Source organism: Scyliorhinus torazame, chromosome 6, assembly GCF_047496885.1.
Source record: "Scyliorhinus torazame isolate Kashiwa2021f chromosome 6, sScyTor2.1, whole genome shotgun sequence".
In the NCBI taxonomy this organism is placed as follows: domain Eukaryota; kingdom Metazoa; phylum Chordata; class Chondrichthyes; order Carcharhiniformes; family Scyliorhinidae; genus Scyliorhinus; species Scyliorhinus torazame.
The window spans coordinates 268236674-268264181 of record NC_092712.1 but is presented as its reverse complement, the minus strand read 5'-3'; the positions used below and the strand labels follow the sequence as shown (position 1 = coordinate 268264181).

Here is a 27508-nt window from a genome sequence, read left to right as displayed (position 1 = left end):
GGAGATGGTGTTGGAGGGAGGGATTTGGATTCCTGAGACACCCGGACCGATTCTGGGGAAAATAGGACCTGTACAAACTGGACGGGTTGCACCCCAGCAAGATCGGAACCAACATCCTTGCAGTGGTCTTTGTTAGTGCTGTTGGGGAGGGTTTAAATTAGAATGGGAAAGCAATGGGAACCTGAGCAGGAAACACAAAAGAGGAAAACAAAGATGAAAAATGAAGGACAGAAAAATAGAAACAAAAGTGGAATGCAGAGGATAGAGGACGAGCAGCAAATAGGGCCAAAATTCAAATACAAATGTGTAAAATGTTAAAAAGACCAGTTTAAGGAACTTTATCTGCATGGAACATTCATTATATGGTAGACAGCTTAACTGTGTAATGGAAGTAAACGGAAACAATATTGCGTTTAGGGAGACGTGACTGCAGGGAACGGACTATCCAAGGGTACTCGATATTTAGGAAGAGTTGGCAAAATGGAAAAGGAGGTGGGTGGTGTATTAGTTAAAGATGAAATCAGTGCAACATGAGAGAGGATATTGGCTCAGAAAATCTAGATGTAGAATCAGTCTGGGTGGTGCTAAAAAGCAACAAGGGGTGGGAAACATTAGTAGGAGTTGTCCATAGGCCTCCAAACAGTTGTAAGGTAGGGGATAGTATTTAACAGGAAATTAGAGATGCATGTAACAATGGTGCTACAGTAATAATGGATGACTTAAATCTACACATAGACTCTGAAAACCACATTAGCAATAATATTGTAGAGGATCAATTTCAGGGATGTGTATGAGGTGGTGTTTTTAGACCAGTATGTCGAGGAACCAGTTAGGGACAGGATATCCTAGATTTAGTATTGTGCAATGAGAAGGGATTAATTAATAATCTGGTTGTGTAGGGTCCTTGAGGGAACAGTGACCATAACATGATAGAATTCTTCATTAGGATGCAAAGTGAAGTAGACTGATCTGAACTTAGGGTCCCAAATCTAAGCAAAGGAAACTATGAAGGTATGAGGCATGAGGTGGCTGAAATAGATTGGGGAACTTCACTAAAAGGCATGAATGTGAATAGGCATTGGCTAATATTTAAGGAAAGAATGATTTATGGCAACAGCTATATATTCCTTTCTGGTATACATAACAAGAAAAGCGACCCAACCATGACTTACAGAATAAATTAAGAATAGCATTAGATCCAACAGGGAGTCATCGAGTCATATAAAGTGGCTAGAGCAAGCCTGAGGTTTGGGAGCTGTTTAGAATTCAGCAAAAGGAGGACCAAGAGATTGATTAGGAGGGGGCGGTGGTGGATCGAGTGTGAGAGTAAACCTGCAAATGCTACCGGTATGTTAAAAGAATGTTTAGTGCAGACAAATGTAGGTCCCTTCCAAAATGGGAGAATTTATAACAGAGAACAAGGAAATGGCAGAGCAATTAAACAACTACTTATAGTCTGTCTTCAAGGAGGAAGACACAAATAACCTCCCAGAAATGCTTAGGCCTCACGGGTCCAGTGAGAAGGAGGAATTGAAGGAAATTAGTATTACGAAAAAAAGGTTGCTGGAGAAATCTGGCACTGAAAGCGGATAAATCCCCAGGGCCTGATTACATTCCAGGGTACCAAAGGAAGTGGCCATGAAAATAGTGGATGCGTTGGTTGTCATCTTCCAAAACTCTGTAGATTGAAACCGTCCCAACAATTGGAGGGTGGCAAATGTAATCCCACTATTTTAAAAAGGAGGGAGGGAGAAAACCGGAAATTACAGACCGGTCAGCCTAACGTCAGTAATAGAGAAAATTTGGAGTCTATTGTAAAGAATGTGATAACAGACCACTTGGAAAATACCAACAGAATTAGACAAAGTCAACGTGGATTTATGCAGGGGAAATCATGTTTGACAAACCTATTGGAGATTTTGAGGACATAACTAGTCGAATAGATAAGGGAGAACCAGTGAATGTGATCTATTTAGATTTTCAGAAATCTTTTGAAAAAGTACCACACAAAAAGGATAGTGAGCAAAATTAATGCACATGGGATTGGGGGTAATATATTGTCATGGATTGAGAATTATGTAGCAGACAAGAAAAGGTAGGAATAAATGGGCTGTTTTCTGAATCGAAGGTGGTGACTAGTGGGGTACCATAAGAATCTGTGCATGGGCCCTAGCTGTACACAGTACACATCAATGATTTGGATGAGGGAACCAAAAGTAATATTTCCAAGTTGGCTGATGGCACAAAACCTGGTGGGAATGTGAGTGGTGAGGAGGATGTTGGAGGCTTCAAGATGGTTGTATGAGTGGGCAAATACATGGCAGATGCAGTATAACATGGATAAGTGTGAAGCTATCCACTTCAATAGGAAAGACATAACTTCAGAATATTATTTAAATAGCAATAGTCATCCAAGTTCGGAATGGAGCCCAGGTTCCTGGTACTGTGAGGCAGCAGTGCTAACCACTGTGTCACCGTGCAGCCCCAAGTGTGAGACATTCACAAAAAACAGCAAATGCAAGCTCAATTAATAATTTTAAATATTGCTGGGCAAGTGTATCGAAGGATATGGAATTAAGGCAGGGAGATGGAGATGGAATTAAGACTTGGGCAGGGATTCTCCGACCCTGCGTCGGGTCGGAGAATCGCCGGGGGGTGCGAGAATTGCGCCACGCCGCTCCGACGGCTCGCCGATTCTCTGGCGCCGATTCTCAGGCGCCCACGGAATCGCCGCCGTGCCGGTCGGGGGCCATTGAAAGCGCCCCTCCCCCCGGCGATTCTCCGCACCTCGACGAGTGGCCGCCGAGTTCGGCCGACTCCCACCGGCGTGGGTTACGTATGGTCCCACCCAGCGGGACCTCGGAGATCTGGCTGCGGGGGCCGTCCTGGTGGGGGCGGGCGGATCCGACTCCGGGGGGGGCCTCCACGGTAGCCTGGCACGCGTTTGGGGCCTACCGATCGACGGGCGGGCTAGTTCACTGGGGGGCCTATGTTCCTCCGCGCCGGGCCCCTGTCGGGCTCCGTCATATTGCCCGGGGGCCGGCATGGAGACGGGAACCCACGCGCATGCACGGGCACGGCTTCCGAGCACCGGAGCAGTGGACACCACTCCGGTGCGGTACTAGCCCCCTAGGAAGCGGTGCATACCCGGGCCTGGCGGCCCGTTGATGCTGAGTGGCTCACGCCGCTTTTGACGCCGCCATCAGAACTTGGCCGCAGGATCGGAGAATCTCGGCCTTGATCACATTGAGTAACGGTAGAAGAGGCTCAAGCGGCTGGGTGGTTTACTCCTGTTCCATTATAGCCTTCGGGATGTATTTATTACCTTGAAACAGGTTTGCAAGTGTTTTACATGCCAGATACGACAGAACTGTAATATTGCATTGTTCTCTTTGTCATGCACTCCATTTTAAGTTATATGTCTTAAATCAACACACTCTCCAGGTAGGAGATCATGCATTAAAATTCCAGTCTCCTTTTTTAATATCTATCGTACTGAACAGGCGACCACACGAGAAATAGCGCAGATCAGGGACGAGTGGTCACGGCCCCGGAGGAGATCAACGGAGCCTTGCGACCTTCTACCGGGGACTGTACACCTCCGAGCCACTAGAGGGGGACTCGATGATGAAGCAGTTCCTGGACAGCTGGACTTCCCAGCTGTGCAGGAGGAAAGGGGACAGGGACCGGAGGCACCATCGGGTCTGGAGCAGTTCATGGAATGCATCAACACCTTGCAATCAGGGAAAGCATTGGAACCGAATGGGTTCCCGGTGCAAAACATTTGCGGTAGCACAGGCCCCGCACCTGACTCGCTGTTGAGGGGGACCCTGCGGCCCACCCTGGCACAGGCCTCAATCTCACTCATTCCAAAGAACGACAAAGACCTGACGGATTGTGGGTCTTACAGACCCATCTCACTCCTGAACACCGATGCTAATGCTAAAGTCTTGGTGAAGGTTCTGATGAAATGACTGGAGAGTTGTTTGCCAGAAGTGATCACAGAAGATCAGACCGGGTTTTTTAAGGGCAGACAGCTGACAGTGAACATCAGACGCCTGCTGAATGTAGTCATGTCCCCATCCAGGGAGGAGACACCAGAAGTGATCATCACCCTGGACGCAGAGAAGACCTTTGACCAGGTGGAGTGGGCGTACCTCATTGAGGTACTGGAACAGTTTAGGTTTGGACCAGTGTTCACCTCATGAGTGAAACTGCACGAGTGAAATGGTGGGCGTTCGGACAAACACCACCAGCTCAGGCTATTTCTGGTTGCACAATGGCACGAGGCAGGGATGCGTGTTGTCCCCTCTGCTGTTTGCTCTAGCAATTGAACCACTGGCTATTGCGCTCAGATCAGTGGAGGGGTGGAGAGGCAATCAGAGACGAGGCAGGGAACGCAGAGTTTCTCTCTCTGTGGATGACCTGCTCCTCTACATCTCAAGTCCCCTACAAGCATGGGTAAGATGATGGTACTCCTGAGGGAGTTCCGAGCCTTCTCTGGGTACAAAGGCGGAGACCAGCCACCTTTATACCGGCCCGAGCGGAAGCGGTGCCATTGGGTAGTGGTTTACCCCATTACATGTAGTACAGTTGCCGTTTACCACAATACACATATTATATACTACAGTGGTTTACCACATTCACCCCCTGTTAAAAAAAGAGTCCAGCGGGGGTGAAGTGGACTAAAAAATCAAGTCTGTTGGGGGTCTTGACCTTCCGCCGTGATCGCCTCCGTCCCGGCTGTGGTGTGGGCACCGGTGTCGAGACCTGCGCGTCAGGGAGCGTGTTGTCCTCTTCTTCACCCAGTAGTTGAGTCGGTTGAGGGGGGGGCGGTGTATGGGTGGGGGTGGTGGTGATGGTCGCCGGTGGGCCTGCGGGTGCCAGTTCTTGAAGTAGCGGGGTAGTGGTGAAGGGAAACGGTGTAGGATCAGGGGTGGTGGTGATGGTTGCTGGGGAACCTGCAGGTGCCAAATCCCGGAGGGAGACTGTGTCCTGTCGCCCGTCATAATGTGCCACGTAGGCATATTGTGGATTTGCATGGAGGAGCAGGAATTTCTCGACGAGGGGATCTGATTTATGCCTCCTTGCATGCTTCCGGAGGAGGACGGGCCCTGGGACTGTCAGCCAGGACGGGAGCGAGACCCCGGAGGTGGACTTCCTGGGGAAGGCAAACATACGTTCATGAGGGGTCTCGTTAGTGGCAGTGCACAGCAGCGACTGGATAGAGTGGAGCACATTGGAGAGGACCACCTGCCAGCGGGAGACTGGGAGACTTCTAGACCGTAGGGCCAGGAGGACGGCCTTCCAGACCGTCGCGTTCTCCCTCACCACCTGTCCGTTGCCCCGGTGGTTGTAACTGGTCGTCCTGCTGGAGGCGATGCCCTTGCTAAGCAGGAACTGATGCAACTCGTCGCTCATGAATGAGGAACCCCGATCACTATGGATGTAGGTGGGGAACCCGAACAAGGTGAAAAGACTATGCAGTGCCTTGATGATGGTGGCAGAGGTCATGTCAGGGCATGGGATGGCAAAGGGGAATCTTGAGTATTCGTCAACAATGTTGAGGAAGTACACGTTACGGTCAGTGGAGGGGAGGGGCCCTTTGAAGGCGATGCTGAGGCACTCAAAGGGGCGAGAGAACTTTACCAGGTGCGCCCTGTCTGGCCAATAGAAGTGGCGTTTGCACTCCGCGCAGACCTGGCAGTCCCTGGTGACAGTCCTGACCTCCTCGATGGAGTAAGGCAGGTTGCGAGCCTTGATAAAGTGAAAAGAACGGGTGATCCCCGGGTGACAGAGGTCATTGTGGAGGGCCCGAAGTCGGTCTACTTGTGCGCTGGCACATGTACCGCGAGATAGGGAATCTGGGGGCTCATTGAGCTTACCCAGCTCGATACAAGGTATTGTAGTTGTAGGTGGAGAGCTCGATCCTCCACCTCAGAATCTTGTCGTTCTTGATTTTGCCCCGCTGTGTATTGTTAAACATGAAGGCAACCGACCGTTGGTCAGTGAGGAGAGTGAATCGCATCCCGGCCAGGTAATGCCTCCAATGTCGCACAGCCTCTACAATGGCTTGGGCTTCCTTTTCAACGGAGGAGTGTCGAATTTTGGAGGCATGGAGGGTACAGGAGAAGAAAGCCACGGGCCTGCCTGCCTGCCTGGTTGAGGGTAGCGGCCAGAGCAAAGTCTGATGCATCGCTCTCCACCTGGAACGGAATGGACTCATCCACAGCGTGCATCGCGGCTGTGCCAATATCTGCCTTGATGCGGTTGAAGGCCAGGCGGGCCTCAGCCGTCGGGGAAAAATGGTGGATTTAATAAGTGGATGAGCCTTGTCCGCATAATTGGGGACCTATTGGCATAGTAAGAGAAGAACCCCAGGCATCTCTTCAGGGCCTTGGGGCAGTAGGGGAGGGGAAGTTCCAGGAGGGGGCGCATGCGGTCGGGGTTGGGCCCTAGTTCTCCGTTTTCCACAACGTAGCCAAGGATGGCTACGCGGGTTGTGCGGGAAACACATTTTTCCTTATTGTAGATGAGGTTCAGGAGTTTAGCGGTGTGGAGGAAGTGCCGGAGGTTTTCGTCATGGTCCTGCTGGTCATGACCGCAGATGGTGACATTGTCTAAGTAGGGGAACGTGGCCCGCAGCCCGTACTGGTCAACCATTCGGTCAATTTCTCGTTGGAAGACCGAGACCCCATTGGTGACGCCGAAGGGAACCCTGAGGAAGTGGTAGAGGCGGCCACCTGCCTTGAAGGCAGTGTATTGGCGGACCTCCGGGCGGATAGGGAGCTGGTGGAACGCGGACGTCAAGTCAAGTGTGGAGAAGACTCGATACTGCGCAATCTGGTTGACCATGCCAAATATGCGGGGGAGGGGGTACGCATCGAGCTGCGTGTACCGGTTGATGGTCTCACTGTAGTCGATGACCATCCGGTGCTTCTCCCCAGTCTTGATGACCACCACTTGGGCTCTCCAGGGGCTGGGACTAGCCTCAATGATCCCCTCTCGTAGGAGTCACTGGATCTACGACCTGATAAATGCCCTGGCCCGGGCACTGTATCGTCTACTACTAGTAGCGACAGGCTTACAGTCCGGGGTGAGGTTTGCGAAGAGCGATGGTGGGGCGACCTTAAGGGTCGCGAGGCTACAGACGGTGAGGAGGGGCTGGGATCCACCGAACTTTAAAGTAAGGCTTTGGAGGTGGCACTGGAAGTCGAGCCCCAGTAATAGGGCAGCACAGAGATGGGGAAGGACGTAGAGCTTAAAGTTAGTGTACTCTACGCCTTGTACGGTAAGGTCGCGACACAGATGATGACATTATCTAAGTACGGGAACGTGGCCCGCAGCCTGTACTGGTCAACCATTCGGTCAATTTCTCGTTGGGAGACCATGACCCCATTGGTGACGCCGAAGGGAACCCTGAGGAAGTGGTAGAGGCGGCCATCTGCCTCGAATGCAGTGTATTGGCGGTCCTCCGCCCCGGATTTCTACTGAATGTGATCCGGAAGTCAGGGAGATTTTCTGGGTCGCGGGTAAAATTGGGAGGGAGCAGCGCCTTACCCGTATCTGGGTGTATGAAGCTGTCTATGCTCCCGGAGTCGAAAAGGCAAGCCGTCTCGTGCCCGTTGATCCGGACGGTCGTCGTAGATTTTGTGAGGTGATGAGGCCGGGACTGGTCGAGCGTGATGGATGCGAGTTTCGGAAGGTGATGGGTAGGCCGGTCGGAGGTAGCGGCGGCCAGCGTATGACCGGGTGAGCAGGGCTCCCAGGAGGCTGCGGAGTGGTCCCAAGATGGCGGCCCCCATGGGTCACATGTGACGGGTGGCATCGGAGATGGCGTCAAAGATGGCGCCCCCCCTGGGTCGGGCATGGCGGGTGGAGTACAAGATGGCGTCAAAGGTGGCAGCCCAAATCGAAGATGGCGGCAAAGATGGTGGCACCCACGGGGTGCACATGACGGGTGGCGCGGCAGCTGGGGGCGGCCTAGGAGTTTTAGGGAGAGATCGGGCCTGGCAGGCTTTCGCAAAGTGGCCCTTCCTCCCATACCCGTTGCAAGTCGTGTTCCGTGCAGGGCAGCGTTGTCTGGGATGCTTACCCTGGCCGCAAAAGTAGCACTTCCGGCGTTGGTGGGCTGCTGCGCGGCACAGGCTTGCACCGCACTCGAGTCGGATGATGGCGGCGTCCACGAGGGTGCTGCGTGTTCGGAGGTGTAGGCCTCCATGGGCTGGAAGGCCACCTCCATCGAGTTTGAGAGCTGCACTGTCACTGGGAGGCCGAGTGTACCCCCTTCTAGCAATCGCTGGCGGATGTAGTTCAATTTCACGCCTGCGACATAGGCGTCCCTGATCAACAGCTCCGCGTGTTGGGTGGCCGATACTGCCTGGCAATCACAGTTCCGGCTGAGTACCCGTAAGGCACGCTGGAATTCTGCTAGTGATTCTCCAGGGCGTTGTCGCCTCATGGCAAGAAGGTGCCTAGCATCCACCTCGTTTACAGACTTTACATATTGTCCCTTCAGCAGCATTATCGCCTCCGTATTCAAGGGGGCGTCCCTGATGAGAAGGAAAACTTGCGGGCTCACCCGTGCATTGAGGATCTGCTTCTTTTGGGGGTTGGTGAAGTCTTCGGTGGAGGATCCGGGGTACGCTTCGAAGCAGCTTAGCCAGTGCTCGAATGTTGCAGTGGCGTCGGCTGTCTGTGGGTCCAGCTCCAGGCGATCAGGCTTGAGCAATGAATTCATCTTCGAAGTTTAGTTTATTAAATTGATGTGCCACCAATGAACACAAGACGAGTAGTGAATGTCATTGAGGCTTTAATAAATTAAACAGAAAGCCTCCTGGCCTCTGATCTCGAACTGGGTCAGAGGCGAAGACCAGCAACCTTTATACCGGGTCCGAGGGGAGGCAGAGCCATCGGGCAGTGGTTTACCACATTACATGTAATACAGTAGCCGTTTACCACAATGCACATATTATATACTACAGTGGTTTACCACACAGTCAAAGATTTATATGTAGATGGTAGAGTAGCAACACTGGAGAACTTACGGAAAAATTCCAACTCCCTAAAGAAAACGAGTTCCGATATCTTCAAATACGGGACTTCCTCAGCAAGGAGGCCTTTCATTCCTCCAGTTACCCAGACACACCCTGCTGGATAGCCTGTTATCACAGGACAAAAGTGGCGGAGGGAATGAAGTGGGGGATGGATAGCATCCACATCACTACAAAGAAAAGCAAAGTGTTTGCACTACACCCGTGGCATGGGTGCGTATAAGCGGTATTACGGTAACATTGCCCTGCAAATTGTTCAATTTTCGGGGTTTTTTTTCTTTTTGTATTTGTTTCTAATATTGTACATGTAAATATCGTTTCTTCATGTTACTATTGTGTATTTTGTGTATACTTAATTTTGTTTGTTTGTTATAAACAAAACTCTTCAATAAAAATACTTTTTAAAAAACTGCCATACTTGACACTCAAAACCAATCTCTAGTGAAAAATGTGCACGTTGAGAGCTACAGTTGGCTCGAAGTGTTCAAAGCTGTGTTCACTGGATATTCATGTTGTGTTGTACATGTTCACTGGGTATTCATGCTGATGTACCGTCAGTTACCACGAGAAGAGAATGGTGAAACAATTGAGGCTTTATTGCACAAGATGTTGTGCCTCCTGCAGCTGGAACCAGAATGGGAGCAGCGCAGGAGAGCATACACTTTTATACGCCGCCTGCTGGAAGGAGCCAGCAGGCTGGGATTTACTGTGGTACCTGTAATACAGTGGCAGTACCGTAATACATGCAATGTGTTACCAGTGGTGTTTACCACATTCACCCCCTGTTTAAAAAAGAGTCCGGCGGGGGTGAAGAAAAACATTACAGATTGAGTCTGTCGGGGCCTCTGACCCTCCGCTGCGATCACCTCAGTCCTGGTGGTGATGTGGGCGCCGACGTGGTCATCAGCGACTCCGGGAGCGTGTTGTCCTCTTCTTCGTCACACCTTAGTGGATCCAGTGAGGGGACGGATCCTGCTGGGGTGGGGGCTGCAGTGAGGTTCGCTGGTGGGAGGGTGGGTGGCGCAGGGGTGAATGAGGCAACTGGGGGGGGGATGAGGAGCGGTATCAGGTCGGGAGTTGTGGGTGGGGACCCAGCGGGTGCCAGGTCCCGGAGGGAGACTGTGTCCTGTCGCCCGTCGGGGTGTGCACGTAGGCATACTGTGGGTTTGCATGGAGGAGGTGGACTTAACCAAGGGATCCGATTTATGGCTCCGCACATGCTTCCGGAGGAGGACGGGTCCAGGAACTGTCAGCCATGTTGGGAGCGAGACCCCGGAGGTGGACCTCCTAGGGAAGGCAAACACATGTTCGTGAGGCGTCTCATTAGTAGCGGTGCATAGGAGCAACCGGATGGAGTGGAGCGCGTCGGGGAGGATCTCCTGCCAGCGGGAGACCAGGAGATTTCTAGACCGCAGGGCCAGGAGGACGGCCTTCCAGACCGTCCCGTTCTCCCTCTCCACCTGCCCGTTTCCCCGGGGGTTGTAGCTGGTCGTCCTGCTCAAGGCGATACCCTTGCTGAGCAGGAACTGACGCAGCTCATCACTCATGAAGGAGGATCCCTGATCGCTGTGGATGTAGGTGGGGAAACCGAACAGAGTGAAGATGCTGTGCAGGGCTTTGATGACCGTGGCAGAAGTCATGTTGGGGCACGGGATGGCGAAAGGGAACCGGGAGTACTCATCAATTACGTTGAGGAAGTACACGTTGCGGTCGGCGGAGTGGAGGGGCCCTTTGAAGTCCATGCTGAGGCGCTCAAAGGGGCGGGAGGCCTTCACCAGGTGCGCTTTTGTCTGGCCGGTAGAAGTGCGGCTTGCACTCTCCGCAGACTTGGCAGACTCTGTTGATGGTCCTGACCTCCTCAATGGAGTAGGGCAGGTTGCGGGCCTTGACAAAATGGAAGAATCGGGTGACCCCCGGGTGGCAGAGGTCATTGTGGAGAGCCCGGAGCCGGTCCACTTGTGCGCTGACACATGTACCGCGGGATAGGGCATCAGGGAGATCATTGAGCTTCCCCGGGCGATACAAGATCTCATAGTTATAGGTGGGGAGCTCGATCCTCCACCTCAAGATCTTGTCATTTTTTATCTTGCCCCGCTGCGTATTGTTAACCATGAAGGCAACCGACTGTTGGTCAGTGAGGAGAGTGAATCTCCTGCCGGCCAGGTAATGCCGCCAATGTCGCACAGCTTCCACAATGGCTTGGGCCTCCTTTTCGACAGAGGAGTGCCGAATTTCGGAGGCATGGAGGGCGCGGGAAAAGAAAGCCACGGGTCTGCCCACCTGGTTGAGGGTGGCGGCCAGAGCTACGTCTGATGCGTCGCTCTCCACCTGAAAGGAGAGGGTCTCATCGACTGCGTGCATCGTGGCTTTGGCGATGTCTGCCTTGATGTGGTTGAAGGCCTGGCAGGCCTCAGCCATCAGGGGAAAAACTGTGGACTTGATGAGTGGACGGGCCTTGTCCGCATAATTAGGGACCCACTGGGCATAGTAGGAGAAGAACCCCAGGCATCGTTTCAGGACCTGGGGCAGTGGGGGAGAGGGAGTTCCAGGAGGTGGCGCATGCAGTCGGGGTCGGGCCCTAGGACTCCATTTTCCACTACGTAGCCAAGGATGGCTAAGCGGTTGGTGCGGAACACGCATTTCTCCTTATTGTAGGTGAGGTTAAGGAGTTTGGCGGTATGGAGGAATTTTTGGAGGGTTACGTCGTGGTCCTGCTGATTGTGGCTGCAGATGGTGACATTATCTAGGTACAGGAACGTGGCCCGCAGCCCGTATTGGTCAACCATTCGGTCCATCTCTTGCAGGAAGACCGAGACCCCCATTGGTGACGCCGAAGGGAACTCTAAGGAAATGATAGAGGCGGCCATCTGCTTCGAATGCAGTGTATTGGCGGTCCTCTGGGTGGATGGGGAGCTGGTGGTACGCAGACTTCAAGTCTACTGTGGAGAAGACTCGATACTGCGCAATCTGATTGACCATGTCAGATATGCGGGGGAGGGGGTACGCGTCGAGCTGCGTGTACCGGTTGATGGTCTGACTGTAGTCAATGACCATCCTGTGCTTCTCCCCAGTCTTCACTACGACTACTTGAGCTCTCCAGGGGATGTAACTGGCCTCAATGATCCCCTCCCGCAGAAGCCGTTGAACCTCCGACTTGATAAAGGCCCTGTCCTGTGCACTGTACCGTCTGCTCCTAGTGGCGACGGGCTTGCAGTCCGGGGTGAGGTTTGCAAACAGTGAAGGACGCAGACGGTGGGGTCCGCCGAATTTCAAAGTAAGGCTTTGGAGGTGGCATTGAAAGTCAAGACCTAGTAACAGGGCAGCGCAGAGATGGGGGAGGACGAAGAGCCTGAAGTTGCTGAACTCTTCGCCCTGAACGGTGAGGGTCGCGACGCAGTACCCCCGGATTTCCACGGAATGGGATCCGGAGGCCAGGGAGATTTTCTGGGTGACGGGGAGTACCGGGAGGGAGCAGCGCCTTACCGGAGCAGGGTGGATGAAACTCTCTGTGCTCCCGAAGTCAAGCGGCAGGTCGTCTCGTGCCCATTGATTTTTACCGTTGTCGTAGTGATCGCGAGGTTGCGGGGCCGAGACTGATCCAGGGTGATGGAGGCAAGCTGCGGCAGATGTTGGGAGGTTCCAGGCTGATCAGCGGTGGCGGAGCTATCAACGGGCAGCGAACGGCCCGGCGAGCAGGGGTCCTGAGGCGCGGTCCAAAATGGCGCTGATGATGACGGCGCCCACGGGGCGCATGTGGCTTGTGTTGGAAAAGATGGCGGCGCCCCTGGATCACACGTGGGGGGTGTAGCAATGCCGGGCCTGGAAACAACGGCGACCGACCGGGCCTGGCAAATGGAAACAAAGTGGCCCTTCTTCCCGCACCCGTTGCAGGTCGCGCTCCGCGCCGGGCAGCGCTGCCTGGGATGTTTGCTCTGGCCACAAAAATAACATTTGGGCCCTCCGGAGTTGGCTGGCTGCCACGCAGGCTTGCGGTGTACTCGAGTCGGCAGCTGGTGGGGCCCACGATGCCCATGAGGGTGCCGCACGGTCAGAGGTGGAGGCCTCCAGATTACGGGAGTCTCTGCAAGATCGAGCGTACCCCCTTCCAATTGCCGCTGGCAAACGTATGTAGACTTAATGCCCGTGACGTAAGCGTCTCTGATTAGTAGTTCGGTGTGTTGGACTGCCGAAACTGCCTGGCAGTCACGGTTCCTACTGAGAATCTGTAGAGCCCGCAAGAAATCGTCCAGTATTTCCCCTGGGAGTTACCGTCTCAGGAGGTGCCTGGCGGACACTTGATTCACCGACTTAACATACTGTCCCTTTAGTAGCGTCATCGCTTCTGTGTTGGTGGGCGCATCCTGGATGAGGGGAAAATGTGTTTTTTTTTAAAAAGAGAAATTTAGAGTACCCAATTCATTTTTTCCAATTAAGGGGCAATTTAGTGTGGTTAATCCACCTAGCCTGCACATCTTTGGGTTGTGGGGGCGAAACCCACGCAAACGGGAAAAATTTGATGGCTCACCCGTGAGTAGAGGACTTGGAGCTTCTGTGGGTCCGAGAGTTCCTCAGTGGCTGCTCTGAGGTAGCCTTCAAAGCAGGCTAGCCAGTGCTCGAAGGCGGACGTGGCGTTGGCTGCGTGAAGGCTCAGCTGCAGGCGATCAGGCTTGATTAGGAGATCCATCTTTTAAAATCTTGTGCAATAAATTGATGTACCGTCAATTACCACGAGACGAGAATGGTGAAACAATCGAGGTTTTATTGCACAAGATGTTGTGCCTCCTGCAGCTGGGAGCAGCGCAGGAGAGCATACACTTTTATACGCCGCCTGCTGGGAGGAGCCAGCAGGCTGGGATTTACTGTGGTACCTGTAATACAGTGGCAGTACCGTAATACATGCAGTGTGTTACCAGGGGTGTTTACCACACATGCTGTGTTGTACACATGTCTGGTCATAATGTCCCATTTTGTACAGGCTCGCTATGTCTACAGAAGTGGATGCAGTTGGAAAGACGTCAAGCAGGCTTCAATTTCAACAATGCAAGCCTGCCGACCTGACACTGGAACATTGGATCACACGTTGGGAACAGCAGAAAATTGGATTTCACCTCGATACAGTACATGAGTGAGTGGTACATTTACGTTTTACTCTAAGGTTCAGGCAGTCCTGTGGTGCAGTTATCCCACGATGCTAAGCTGTCTCCATCAGACCTTCTGGAGCTGGCTTGTCCATCCCACAGCAATGCGGCTCACAAAGCTCCTCCATGCAGCCTCAGGGTGATTGGTGAAAATGCCTCTTTCTCTCAGGCGTTTGCTGTTGATAGGCTCAATAGTGTGACTCCAAGTGCATTCCTAACTGCTCCAGCCGCTTGTTTTAGCTCTGGGTCCCTTGCAGCTCTCGTGCTCCCTTGGTTCGCATCCAGATTCGGGTGCAGCTCGTTCTCGTGCCATGCATCAGATGATTCCTCTGCTCTTATCGTACCCTGGTGAGTGAGGGTGAGTGAGTGTGTGTATGAGAAAGGGAAAATGGCTGTGTGTGGGAGGGTGGCTGACGGTGGTGGAAGGGAGGGAGTGTGTTTGGGAGGGAGGAGCTGTGTGTAGGAGGGGGGCTGTGTGTAGGAAGGGGGCTGTGTGTAAGAGGATGGCCGTGTGTGGGAGGATGGCTGTGTGCGGGAGGGAGGGCCATTTGCGGGAGGGAGGGCCGTGTGCGGGAGGGAGGGCCGTGTGCGGGAGGGAGGGCCGTGTGCGGGAGGGAGGGGCTTGTGCAAGAGGGAGGGGTGCGTGAGGGAGGGCATGGCCTGGGTGGCAGGGCAGGGCCTGTGCGGCAGGGTGTGGCCTGGGCGGCAGGGCATGGCCTGGATGGCAGGGCATGGCCGGGAGGGCCTGAGCGGCAGGGCGTGGCGTGGGCTGCAGGGCGTGGCATGGGCGACAGGGCATGGCGTGGGAAGGAGGGTTTGGCGTGTGAGGCAGGGCATGGCGTATGCGGTAGGGTGTGGGCGGGAGGGCGTGACGTGGGTGGCAGGGCAGGCGTGGGCAGCAGGGCATGCGTGTACGGCGTGGCATGTGCGGCAGGGCATGGCGTGTGCGGGAGGGCGTGCCGTGTGCGGGAGGGCGTGGCCTGTGCGGGAGGGCATGGCGCGTGCAGGAGAGCGTGGCATGTGCGGGAGGGCGTGGCATGTGCGGGATGGCGTGACGTGTGCGGGAGGGCGTGGTGTGTGCGGGAAGACGTGGCGGGAGGGATGGGGCGTATACGGAACGGTGGGTGGGTATGTGTGAGCGGGTGAGGGTGTGTGAGAGAAAGGGGGTGAAGGTGTGTGAAAGAGGGTGAGGGTGTGCGTGTGAGAGAGGGTGAGGCTGCGTGTGAGAGAGGGAGGGTGAGGTGAGTGAGGGTGAGAGAGTGTGAGTTCTTGAGGGAGGTTAGGACGGTTGTGAACATGTCTGCGAAGAGGTTTGTGAACTTCTTTCATGTGTCATAGAATCTCTCCTTGGGACCCCCTTATCGAGAATTTTATTTTTCCCACTTTCAAGAACTCGACCAGGTCTGAGAGCCACTCTGAGGCCCTGAATGGCACTACCGACTTCCAGCCCAGCAGAAGTCTGCTTCTGGCTATCAGTGAGACGAAGACCAGGGTGTACGCCTCCTTCCCTGTCCAGAGCTCTGGGTGCTCTGACACCCGAAGACCACCACAGGTGGGCACGGCTCCATCTCGACCCCCAGCACCCTGGACATGGCCTCGAAAAAAGCTGTCCAGAATTCCGAGTTTGGGGCAGGACCAGAACATGTGGGTGTGGTTTGCCAGGCCTCCCCTGACACCGCTCGCACTTCTCCTCCACCTCCAGGAAGAACCCGCTCATGTGTGTCTTAGAAAGATGCGCTCTGTGCACCACCTTGAGCTGCATCAGGCTTAGCCTGAAGAAAGAGGAGGTGGAGTTAATCCGGTGCAGTGCCTCGATCTAGAGTCCTCCCCCGATTTCCGTGCCTAGCTCCTCCTTCCATTTCTGTCTGGTCTCGTCCAGTAGGGTCCTGACCTTTTCTATGAGCCATCCATAGATGTTGTCACATTTGCCGCCCCCTAACCATCCAGCCCTACCATTGCTTTCACTAGGACTTTTGCATCAGTGTTTAAGAGAGAGATGGGTCTGTATGATCCACACTCTGTCGGGTCTTTGTCCTTTTTGGGGAATCAATGAGATCAATGCCTGGGCCAGCGTGGGCGGCAGGGCCCCTTTGACAGTGAGTCATTGAACATCTCCTGCAAGTGTGGGGTCCGCGCGGCTGCAAATATTTTATAAAAGTCTACCGGGAACCCATCTGGTCCCAGCACTTTCTCTGACTGCATGAAATTAATGTATTCCATGATTTCACCTAGCTCTAGCGATGCTTCCAGCCTTTGTTTCCTGTCCTCTCCCACCACCAGTATATCTAGTCAGTTGAGGAACTGTTCCATCACCGAATCCCCCCCTAGGGGTTGGGAGGTGTACAGTCTTCGGTAAAAAATTGGAAAGATCTTGTTAACCTTGTTTGGATCTGCTGTCATTGCGGTCCTTGCGCTGTTTGCTTTCTTAGCTGGTGTGCCAGCATGCGGCTGGCCTTGTCTCCATGTTCGTAGAAGGTTCCCCATGCCTAGGGGACCTCATGGACTGCCTTCCTTGTGGAGAGCTGATCAAAATCCATCTGCAGCTTTTCCCTCTCTGCCAGCAGTTCCATGCTCGGGGGCATGGAGTATCGCCGATCCACCTCCAGCTGCTGCTTGGCTGCCCTTTCTTTCTTGTCCCTAAGGGCCCTATAAGCTATGATTTCCTCCCTGTTCTGATTGCATGTTACATAACCGCTGATGGCTTGCGATATCTTTGTACAGAATTCCTTATAGATGAGGAGAGCTGCATCCAGCCTTCATGGGGCACGTTGGGCCTGGCCCTTCACCAACCTCGCGTACATGTAATGTGGCACGTGGTCAGAGATTACAATCGCTGAGTATTCTGCCTTTGTTACCACTGGAAGCACCCTTTTCCCGACAACAAAGAAGTCTATACATGAGTAGGCCTAGTGCACGTGGGTAAAGGAGAATTATTTTTCTCTCGGGTTATGTGAAGTGACCTGTGGGTGCAGGCTACCTCCAGGGGCTTGGCGAAGCCCTCCTCGCCGACAAGCTTCCCGAGCATCGCTGTTATGTATTCTGACCTTCTGGGTCTTGACCAAGCTCGCTACCTCGGCTTTGAGTGCCTTCGATCCGGTCCTCTTGTGGTCTTTGGCCTTTTGTTTGAGGTCCCATGTCGTATTTACCTGGACCCATATCCTCCGCTCTATATTATCCATTTCCTCCCTTAGGGGGGCCATCACAGCTTCCGCTGCCACCTCAACGGCTGTCAGGAGGTCTTTTCTCATCTCCTCCCTATGTCTCTGGAGCTCGGAGGTGATGACGCACATCAACCTGCCCATCAGCGCTTGGGCCTTTGCTGGGAGCTCCACAGGGTCGTCCCTCGCTGGTTCTGTGCCTCCACATACGGGTCCCTGCTCTGAGGCTGAGGGTTCCTTCCCCTTGTCTTTACTGGCTTTTCGACTGGGCGGCTGATTCTTTCCCATCCTGCTTGACAGTGCAGTCAGTGGGGGTTTAGTCTGGGGGAAGCAGAGTACCTTTGGTGCTCGATTGTTGGGGTTAAAAGGCCTTAGTCGAGGTTCTTATTAGACAAGAGTCACCTTTCATGCAACCACTCAGCCCATGGCCGCCACCAGACGTCTTCAGACCCAATAATACCTGACCATGACTCTGTTCTGTGACATGGATTGAGTATCGACCAGTCAGTCATAATCTCCAGCGATAACTACGGCTCTTCTGTAAGTCGAGCGTGGTTCCAATCACGTGCTCAACACTGTCTGAGAGCCATCGTATAACACAAAAAAAATTTAATCAGCCACAATAAAACCAACATCCTTGCAAGGCAAGATATTTCTGGTTATTCATTCTTTGTCATTTTGTTTTACATTTCAGTCATTTCTGTTTTGACCTTGTGTTAATATTTGCGGTTTTAATGGGCTCCAACCCCAGCCATCTGCATCCAGTTGACAAGAATGCCCACTGCCCTAGTGATCCAGATTCTGTAATTTAAATTGGCTGATATTTTTAAGATTAAAATCTTATAACCTGCAAGGTAAAAGTATTTTTGATATAGCATTGTAGTTTAATCTCTGAGGACCTACCCTTGGATCCGTAAGTTAACAGATAGGGGAGATGGATGAGGGATAAATAATTTGAAAGCAACATGTAAAATTGGAAATGTGCTGTCAGTGGGAAATGTAGAGAATGTTTGGATGAACTTCGGTTCCACAGCACTATTATAACTCAATAAATTATATTGTGGGGGCTGCTGAGTTGGTTGGAACTGTCCAATCATAATTGTTTTTAACTGATCTTCATCTGCAGGATGTTGAAGAAACACGTGGACGTTATGCTAAATGGGAGAAAGCAAATCCGTATATTTTTCCCACTTTGTGGGAAGGCAGTGGATATGAAATGGTAAGGAAATTGCCAATGAGTGCCAACCTTTGGATTTTAGAACTGCAATCTTGCTGAGAGCAACCCTTTCCCTGGGGTCAGAACCATTTGGGGCTTTGACTGAAATTTATCATTTGCCTCTCCCTGATTTAAAAAAAAATGCATTTGCTTTATAATAGGAACATGGGAACATTGAAATTAGGAGCAGAAGTAGACAATTCAGACTTTTGAGCCTGCTCCACCATTCAATCAGATCATGGCTGATCTCTTCCTGGTCTCAAATCCACCTCCCTACCAGTTGCCCAAATCCCTTTAACCCGTGTTTTATCAAAAATATATCTATCTCTTTCTTGAAAACATTTAATGACTCCGATTCCACCGCACTATGGGGCAGCGAATTCCACAAATTCACCACCCTCTGCGAGAAGTAGTTCTTCCTCAAAGGAAAGCCATATGAAGATATTAATTATTCATGCATTAATATTTGCACAGCATTTTGATGCCAAGGAACAGTAAGTGTGGTTTAATGGCAATAGCTTGTGTCTTGCGCTGGAATTCCTGAAGGACAATCAAATCAATAATTGAGACACGTTTAATTGATCAAATGGACCTTGATTTGTTTGGAGAACATTGGCCCATAAAATCCTGGTTTCCCAACGTCGCATTTAGGGAGTACCCCTATGATGCACTGGGGAATTCCTCTAGGAAGCACCCATGCAATGATTTAACCTCCCCTGGACAATTGCACTGGGTTGGGAACCATCTGGATGGTCCTGCCAGTTTTACCATGATAGTTACTGTTAAAGAGTTGTGGGGAAAAAACGAATTTCACTATTTAAACCAGCCGACCCCCACCCCCCCCCCCCCCCCCCCTTCCACTCCCCCATGTCCGAAGGCCGGCAGGCTTCCATTGTTGTCAGTGCCATCGGGTGTCTGCTGCCAGTAATGCTCTCCGAACTTCATTAAGTATCTGCCTAGATCATTGAACATAGATGACTGGGACGAGATGGGGGTCGCAGAGAGAGAGTCTCCAGAGGGTTGGGGACAGGGGCTTTGGAGGCAAGTGCAAGGGATGGCTTTCAATGCCCCTCCTTCCCGATGCCACCCTCATCCTTTCCGATGTCCTCCCCCCCTGGTGCCACGTCCCTCAGTCAGGCAGAGTGTTTGGATGGGAGAGAAGGCAACTCCCATTTAATCCCTGTGCCACCAACGTCTGGTGGGTTCAGGGATAATTAGTGTCAAATGGTTCATTAATGAACCTAATTAACATACCACCGTGAGTGGTTGATTACGCGCATCAGCCCATACCTGCCTTTGATGTAATCTCAGGAGGTTTCTCCTGCAGCCATAAAACTGACGTGCAGCCATTCACTCGATTTAGTGGAAACAATTAATTCATTGAAGAACAGCTCAATCACAATTATCTGAATTCAGTATGCCTTGTTTATAGTTGCATTGTCAAGGCAAGAAGATACAATGGAGGAATAGTTGAGTTGGGTGTTTCAAATCTTTCGTTAAAACGAAGCATGTAGATATATTTTTGTACAGTGAACTTCTGTGAGTTTTGAGATTCACTTTGCTACAAAGGATCATGCCTCTTCATTTGGTCTGTTGTCTGTAGGTTGGCTGATCAGGGGCATACTGTAGTTGGTGTGGAACTATCTGAAATTGCAATAAAACAATTTTTCACAGAACAGAATCTGTCCTACATTCAAGAACCTGTAGCAGGGATGCCAGGTGTGGATATATTTAAGGTAAGGTGGCGATAGCTGTTTGTTGACAGTTTACTACAGTCTGTGATTTTTACACTGAAGATTAATAATGGTGTATGGCTGGAAATCTACTTGATACATTGAATTTATCCTGCAGGCATGTGGTTTTGTCCTGTGGGTTATGTATAAAGTATGGGGCCAATTCCATACAATGTTTCCTTAATTAATGCTTTCCAAACTCAGCTGATTCAAAGCACCATCCATAGTTGGTCTTTCTTGTGCTATCTAGTTTCTTATTTTCCATGCTCTGGTCCCTCCTTAGTGGCGATAATAAGGTTAGCACCCAGCGACGGCATGCAAAACCGGCATTTGCTTGCGTTTAAATGTGATTGTGGGTTGGACACAGTATGCTCCGCCCTTCCATGATGCTCTGCTCCTTACAGGCGGAAGTCTCGCGGGTGTGAATTACTACAAGTATTTACAAATGTGGATTGGACGCCATAGCTACGGAGGGGGAGCGGGAGGCTAACATAACACATTCTGGCACCTGTTCGGGTACGCTGAGGGAGAATTCAGAATGTCCAATTGACCTAACAGCACGTCTTTCGGGACTTGAGAAAAAAAGCAAATTACTGCGGATGCTGGAATCTGAAACGAAAGAGAAAATGCTGGAAAATCTCAGCAGGTCTGGCAACATCTGCAGGGAGAGAAAAGAGCTAACGTTTCGAGTCCGATGACTCTTTGTCAAAGCTAACAGACAGTGAAAGTAGGAAATATTTATACTGTGGAGAATGAAAGGTGAGTCATAGCCACAGAAACCCAGGGAAACAGGGAGCTAATAGCCACAGAAACCAAGAGGAGAGAGTGCAGGGTGAGGCAGCAGTGCTAACCACTGCCACCCTTTGGTCTCTTTATTTAAGGAAAGAAGTATAATCATTCGGGGCAGTACAGAGGAGGTTTAAGAGGATGATCCCGGGTATGGAGGGGTTGCTAAATGAGGAAAGATTAACCTGGTTGGGTATGTACTCCTTGGGAGTTCAGAAAAATGAGAGGCGGTATGATTGAAACATATAAGATTCTTAGACAGGGTAAAATGGAGGGAGGATATTTCCACATCATGGGAGAGTGTAGGACCAGAGGTTATAGTTGCAGAATAAGGAGGCACCCATTTAAGACAGTTTTGAGGAAGAATTTATTCTCTGAGTGGTGAAACTTTGGAATTCTTTAGCCCAGGAAGCTGTGGAGGCCGAATCCTTGAACATTCTCAAGGCTGAGATCGATAATCAATAGGGGAATTAAGGAGATAAGATAGGAAAGTAGTCTTAATGTATTTAGATCAGCCATGATCATATTAAATGGTGGTTCAGGCTAGAGGAGCTGAATGGCCTACTCTCTTGTTCCTACTTCTTATGGTCTTACACTAGCTTTATAAAATCTGGTGTGAAATATGAAGGAAAATTCAGCAATGCAGTGTTTCCAAAATGTAGCCATACAGGACTGGCTCATTCTCCCACCTAACAAGCATCTCTCCAGAAGTGTCTTAATTTTAATCTGCCCTATGAATATATTTCATTCTTCTGACGCTCTAAATGTTCACATTGCTAAGTGACTGGCATTGAAGATTTGTGCCCCCCACATGTTCAGATATCAATCCTAATTTGTAGTATACAATGGTGTGCCAATTTTGAAGTGGCACCTGATGGATATTTCATCTCTGGGGGTGAGGGCATGGGAAATAATTGGGAAATCTTTACAGGACAAAGAAAACATGCACAACTGATATATCTTTGCCTAATTTATCATAACCACAAAATTGAGTGCTTTGTAGCCTACCCAAGTATTCTGTTTCCATTAGGAACAAATAACAGGGGCACTATTAACCTGTACAACACCTGTACCTGTCACACCAATGACACGCAGACATGGGGACAAACCAGCAAGTAAAGACACTTCGGGACAAACCAACCTTCACTTGAAGGAAAGCCAGAGCCATCTCAGTAGGAGTCTACAGAAGTGGAACATGGTGTTCAATCTTAAAAGGCTACAATTTAATACTTGGTTGTTTCATGCTTTCCATTTCAGACTACCGAAGGACAGATTTCTCTGTTTCTGTGTAATATATTTGACTTCTCAAGGTAAGAAAAAGTGTTACAATCTCCATTTTAAGTGTGTTCTTTATCTACAATTTTGTTTCCCTGGTGTAGTTTTCTTTTTGACACAGCTACATGGGTAGTCCATGCTTCATTGTATTTCTATGGTTAGCATGGCTCCCTAAACCTCCTCCTCTTCCATCCCTCACCCTTCCACACTCCTTGCCTTAATTCCCTCCCTTAACCGAGTCAACTCCGTAACACTCTAAATGTTTTCAATTACTACGCCACCAACCCCTGACCACCATTCTCAACACTCTAATTTTCTTCCTGAACCCTTATGCATCTTCTCAACCCAACTCTTGATTAAACGACTACCTTTACTTGCTACAGTGTTTGCTTACAGCATTAATGGTGCCTTATGCAAATATACTGTTCTTATGCTGTTCAAAGATGCCAGACAACCCCGTCCTTAAAATGCCCATCCCTAAACAATGTAAACCTCTCTCAGCCTCTGTCTCATCTTTTAAATTATCATTCATCCCTTAGACGGCAGCATCGCCACCAGTTCCATGTTCATCTTTCAAACCCATGTCCTCTTCAACTGTCTCCAGTCTATCTGTCACCAGGCTTACTGTTACTAGACCACCCTGATTAAGCCAACGGTATGCTTTATAATTTCAACTGTGGCATATTATCTCTCTTTGTCTTCCTCATTCTCTCTTTATTGAACAGGGTCAACCACCCAATTTTTCTTCCACCATCTCTTTTTGGTGGCCCTGCTACATTTTTCTGCCCTTGGTTGATTCCATTTCTTGCTATTCCAACATAACTAATGAGTTGCCAGCCCGTGGCTTATCATCCTCCTCCTACATATCAAGCCAGGGGTAGGGCAAGGTTCCAACCATGGCTCCATACTCTGCCTTACTTGCAATTCCCTCATTGATGTTAAACATTGGCATGGGATCAGACTCCAAATGTAAGCTGTTAAGTTTCCAGTATTTGGTAACTGTCCTAATACAGCTTCACATCGATTAGCTACTTTCAGTGAATGGCCAATAACCAGATGTAAGTGCTTTAGCTTTTTTTTTGCAAAAAAGCCTCTGAATCAATAGAGTGAAGTGTTGGGTACTCTGATACACAGACGAACCAACATGGTTGCGAATGGTACAACGCAGTTTTATTTCAATCAACTATTAACATAATAAACTCTGGTACTCAGCACATGGTGAATGTCTGAGTGGCTGGCAATGAGGTCTGTGCCCTGAGCCGTCTCCTGCTCGAGTGCCCAGGAAGTGTCATGTTCCCTGTTTAGTACTGTGTATGCTCCTGTCTGTGATTGGCTGTCGTGTTGTGTGTGTTGATTGATCCGTTGATCTGTCCATCATTATGTATGTATGTATGTGCTGTGATGTTCACCTGAATATCATGACATCCCCCCCTTTTTTTACAAGATTATGTGCCTACGGGGTTATAAATAGAGATGTGTACTGAGTGTAGCTAAATGTGTGTGCGTGTAATATTTACAGCATGTGCATGGGGCTTAACTATATACAAGGGGCGATGTCGGGTGTGACATAATAACGATGTTGTACCATAAACAAAGAACGGGGAAATGTCGAACGATAAAACAAATTCCTGTAACGATAAGAACATAAACATATTAGCACAGTGGTTGCATGAGTTCAATGTATAAACAGTCTCATAAGTCCAGTCTAATAGGTGGGCGACGAATTTGGGTTGACCGCCTCAAGGGTAGGTCTGGAACCACCGGCTGAGGAACGGGCCTGGCCACGGGCGACGACGGAAGGGGCAAGGTAGCAGGCAGCTCCACGAAGTCGATATCAGGAACAACAGGAGGGCACGGTGTCAGTGTAAGGTCTCGTAGCGAGCGTGGAAGCAGGCGAAGAGCCCGGCGATTGCGCCTATGAACGGATCCATCAGGCATGCGAACCAAGAACGAGCGGGGAGCCACGCGGGGGAGAACTTCGGCAGGTGCTGACCAGCCACCTTCTGGTAGGTGGATGCGGACTTCGTCTCCAGGGGCCAGGGCGGGAAGATCAGTTGCCCGTGTGTCATATGACCTCTTCTGGCGACCGCGCTGCAGTTGCATCCTGTGCAGTACCGGAGCATGGTCTATTGTGGGTGCCAGAATGGAAGGCACAGTGGTCCTGAGGGCGCGACCCATCAACAGCTGGGCTGGTGAGAGACCAGTGGCTAGTGGGGCCGAACGATAGGCCAGCAGGGCGAGGCAGAAATCCGATCCGGCAGCAGCAGCCTTACAGAGGAGCCGCTTGACAATGTGAACGCCCTTCTCCACCTTTCCATTGGACTGGGGGTGCAGAGGGCTAGACGTCACGTGTGTGAAGCCATACAAGGCAGCAAACGATGACCATTCCTGGCTGGCGAAACAGGGCCCATTGTCCGACATGACAGTCATCGGAATGCCGTGGCGAGCGAAGGTGTCTTTGCAGGCCCTTATGACAGCGGACGACGTCAAATCGTGCAGGCATATGACCTCTGGGTAGTTGGAGAAGTAGTCAACAACGATGACATAGTCCCTGATGAGCGCGTGAAAGAGGTCCACACCCACCTTCGCCCAGGGGGACGTCACCGGATCATGGGGCAGAAGCATTTCAGGAGGATGCGCCGGCTGAAACCTTTGGCAAGTGCGGCAGTTGAGCATCATATTGGCAATATCATCACTGATGCCCGGCCAGTATACCACCTCTCGGGCCCTCCGTCGGCACTTCTCGACCCCCAGGTGGCCTTCGTGTAGTTGGTCGAGAACCAGCTTGTGCATACTGTGCGGAATCACAATCCGGTCCAGCTTCAGAAGGACACCATCAGTGACGGCCAGGTCGTCTCGGACATTGTAGAACTGCGGGCACTGTCCTTTGAGCCACCCTCCCGTCATGTTGCGCATCACACATTGTAGAAGGGGGTCGGCCGCAGTCTCTCAGCGAATACGGGCCAGACTGGAGTCGTCAGCTGGCAGATTTGCCAATTTGAAGGCCACCTGCGCCTCGACCTGACATATAAATCCCTCCGAATCTGGCGGCGTGCTCACTGCTCTAGGTAGGGCGTCCGCAATGATAAGGTCCTTCCCTGGGGTGTAGACCAGCTGGAAGTCATACCTCCTAAGTTTAAGTAGGATGCGCTGGAGGCGAGTGGTCATCTCGTTCAGGTCCTTGTTTATGATGCTGACCAGGGGGCCTTGGTCAGTTTCAACAGTGAACCGGGGAAGACCATACACATAGTCATGGAACTTGTCTAAACCGGTTAGCAAGCCCAGGCACTCCTTTTCGATCTGCGCGTAGCGCTGTTCTGTGGGGGTCATGGCGACCGGGGCCATGACGCAGTGTCATCCCGCTGCAGGAGCACTGCCCCAATGCCGGACTGGCTGGCATTAGTCGGGATTTTAGTGGCACGAGACGTGTCGAAAAACGCCAGTACCGGTGCAGTGGTGAGCTTGAGTTTGAGCTCCTCCCATTCCTGCTGGTGTGTGTGCTGCCACTGGAATTCCGTGGACTTTTTGACGAGGTGGCGCAGAGCTGTCGTGTGGGAGGCAAGGTTGGGAATGAACTTCCCTAAGAAGTTGACCATGCCTAGGAAGCATAGACTGCTTTCTTGTCTGCCGGCTGCAGCATGGCTGTGATGGCGCTCACCTTGCCTGCATCTGGACGGACCCCTGACCGGGAAATGTGGTCCCCCAGGAACTTCAGCTCGGTTTGGCCGAAAGAACACTTAGCTCGGTTGAGGCGCAGGCCGTTTTCACGTATGCGTGCAAAGACGCGTTGGAGACGATAGATGTGCTCCTGTGGTGTGGTGGACCAGATGATTACGTCATCCACGTATACGCGCACCCCTTCGATGCCTTCCATCATCTGCTCCATGATCCTATGAAAGACCTCGGATGCCGAGATGATGCCAAATGACATTCGGTTGTAGCAGAACCTGCCGAAAGGGGTGTTGAAGGTGCACAGCTTTCGGCTGGATGGATCCAGTTGGATCTGCCAAAAGCCTTTAGAGGCATCCAGTTTCGTAAATATTTTCGCCTGGGCCATTTCGCTCGTGATCTCTTCCCGTTTGGGTATGGGGCAATGTTCCCTCATAATATTGTTATTGAGGTCTTTTGGGTCAATACAGATCCGGAGCTCGCCGGAGGGCTTCTTGACACACACCATGGAGCTGACCCACGGCGTGGGCTCCGTGACTCTGGATAGGACCCCTTGGTCCTGGAGATCCTGCAGCTGCTGCTTGAGGCGGTCTTTGAGTGGCGCAGGGACTCTGCGAGGTGCGTGAATGACCGGGGTGGCGTCTAGTTTGAGCCTAATTTTGTAGGTGTATGGCAGTGTTCCCATGCCCTCGAATGCCTCCTGGTTGTGGGCGAGGAGCGATTGGAGCTGTGCGTTGAACTCTGCATCCGGGAAGTCAGACGTACCGTCTGGAGAGAGAGAGTGGACGCGTTGCACGAGGTGGAGAGCCTTGCATGCCTGTGCGCCTAGCAGGGAGTCTTTCGATGAGCCGACTATCTCGAACGAGAGTGTGGCCGTATGTGTGTTGTGTGTCACCTGGAGCTGGCAGGATCCCATAGCCGGGATAACGTTCCCGTTGTAGTCGACCATCCTGCACCGGGACGGCCGAATTGGTGGTCTGGCCTTCATGGCGTAGAAGGCTGACCATGCTATGAGGTTGGCGGAGGCGCCAGTGTCCAGGCGGAAAGTTATCGGTGATCGGTTGACCGTCAGGGTGGCACACCCTTCATCGCCCGGATTTATCGAGTTAACTCGGTTCCCATCAATGACCGCAACACGGAAGGCGTCTCGGTCATCTGTGTCACCGGTCTGGATGTTGTCTGGGCACGATTCGTAATGGGGAGGCTGAATGGTCCGCACGTCCCTGCGAGGTTGTCGGAGTTGTGGAAGATTGACAGGTTGAGCTGCTCGACAGTAAGCAGCGTAATGGTCCACCTTGCCACAGCGTAGGCATTGTCGGGTTCTTGCGGGACATTGCCGCTTTAAATATGCAGCTCCACAGTTGCCGCACGTCGTGACGTCATGGCGTTCGTTGCGCCACTGCGCATGCGCAGTTCGGTCTTGCATCGAGCTCGCCTGCGCATCACGTCCCTCAGTGTTGCCGTAGGTTTTGGCGCGCAC

The 27508-nt window shown here is 51.5% G+C and overlaps 1 protein-coding gene across 3 annotated transcripts in view; it reads left to right on the top strand.

Moving 5' to 3' along the window:
• Window positions 1-27508, top strand: part of LOC140425423 (probable thiopurine S-methyltransferase) — a 72029-nt gene that overhangs the window by 9394 nt on the left and 35127 nt on the right. For 2 of the 3 annotated variants that reach the window (XM_072509691.1, XM_072509690.1), the window contains exons 2-5: window positions 14029-14178; window positions 18476-18568; window positions 20169-20301; window positions 22342-22394. In XM_072509691.1, coding sequence (XP_072365792.1) covers window positions 14029-14178; window positions 18476-18568; window positions 20169-20301; window positions 22342-22394 — 429 coding nt within the window. The remainder of the gene's footprint in view (window positions 1-14028; window positions 14179-18475; window positions 18569-20168; window positions 20302-22341; window positions 22395-27508) is intronic. The other variant, XM_072509693.1, reaches the window with a different exon arrangement.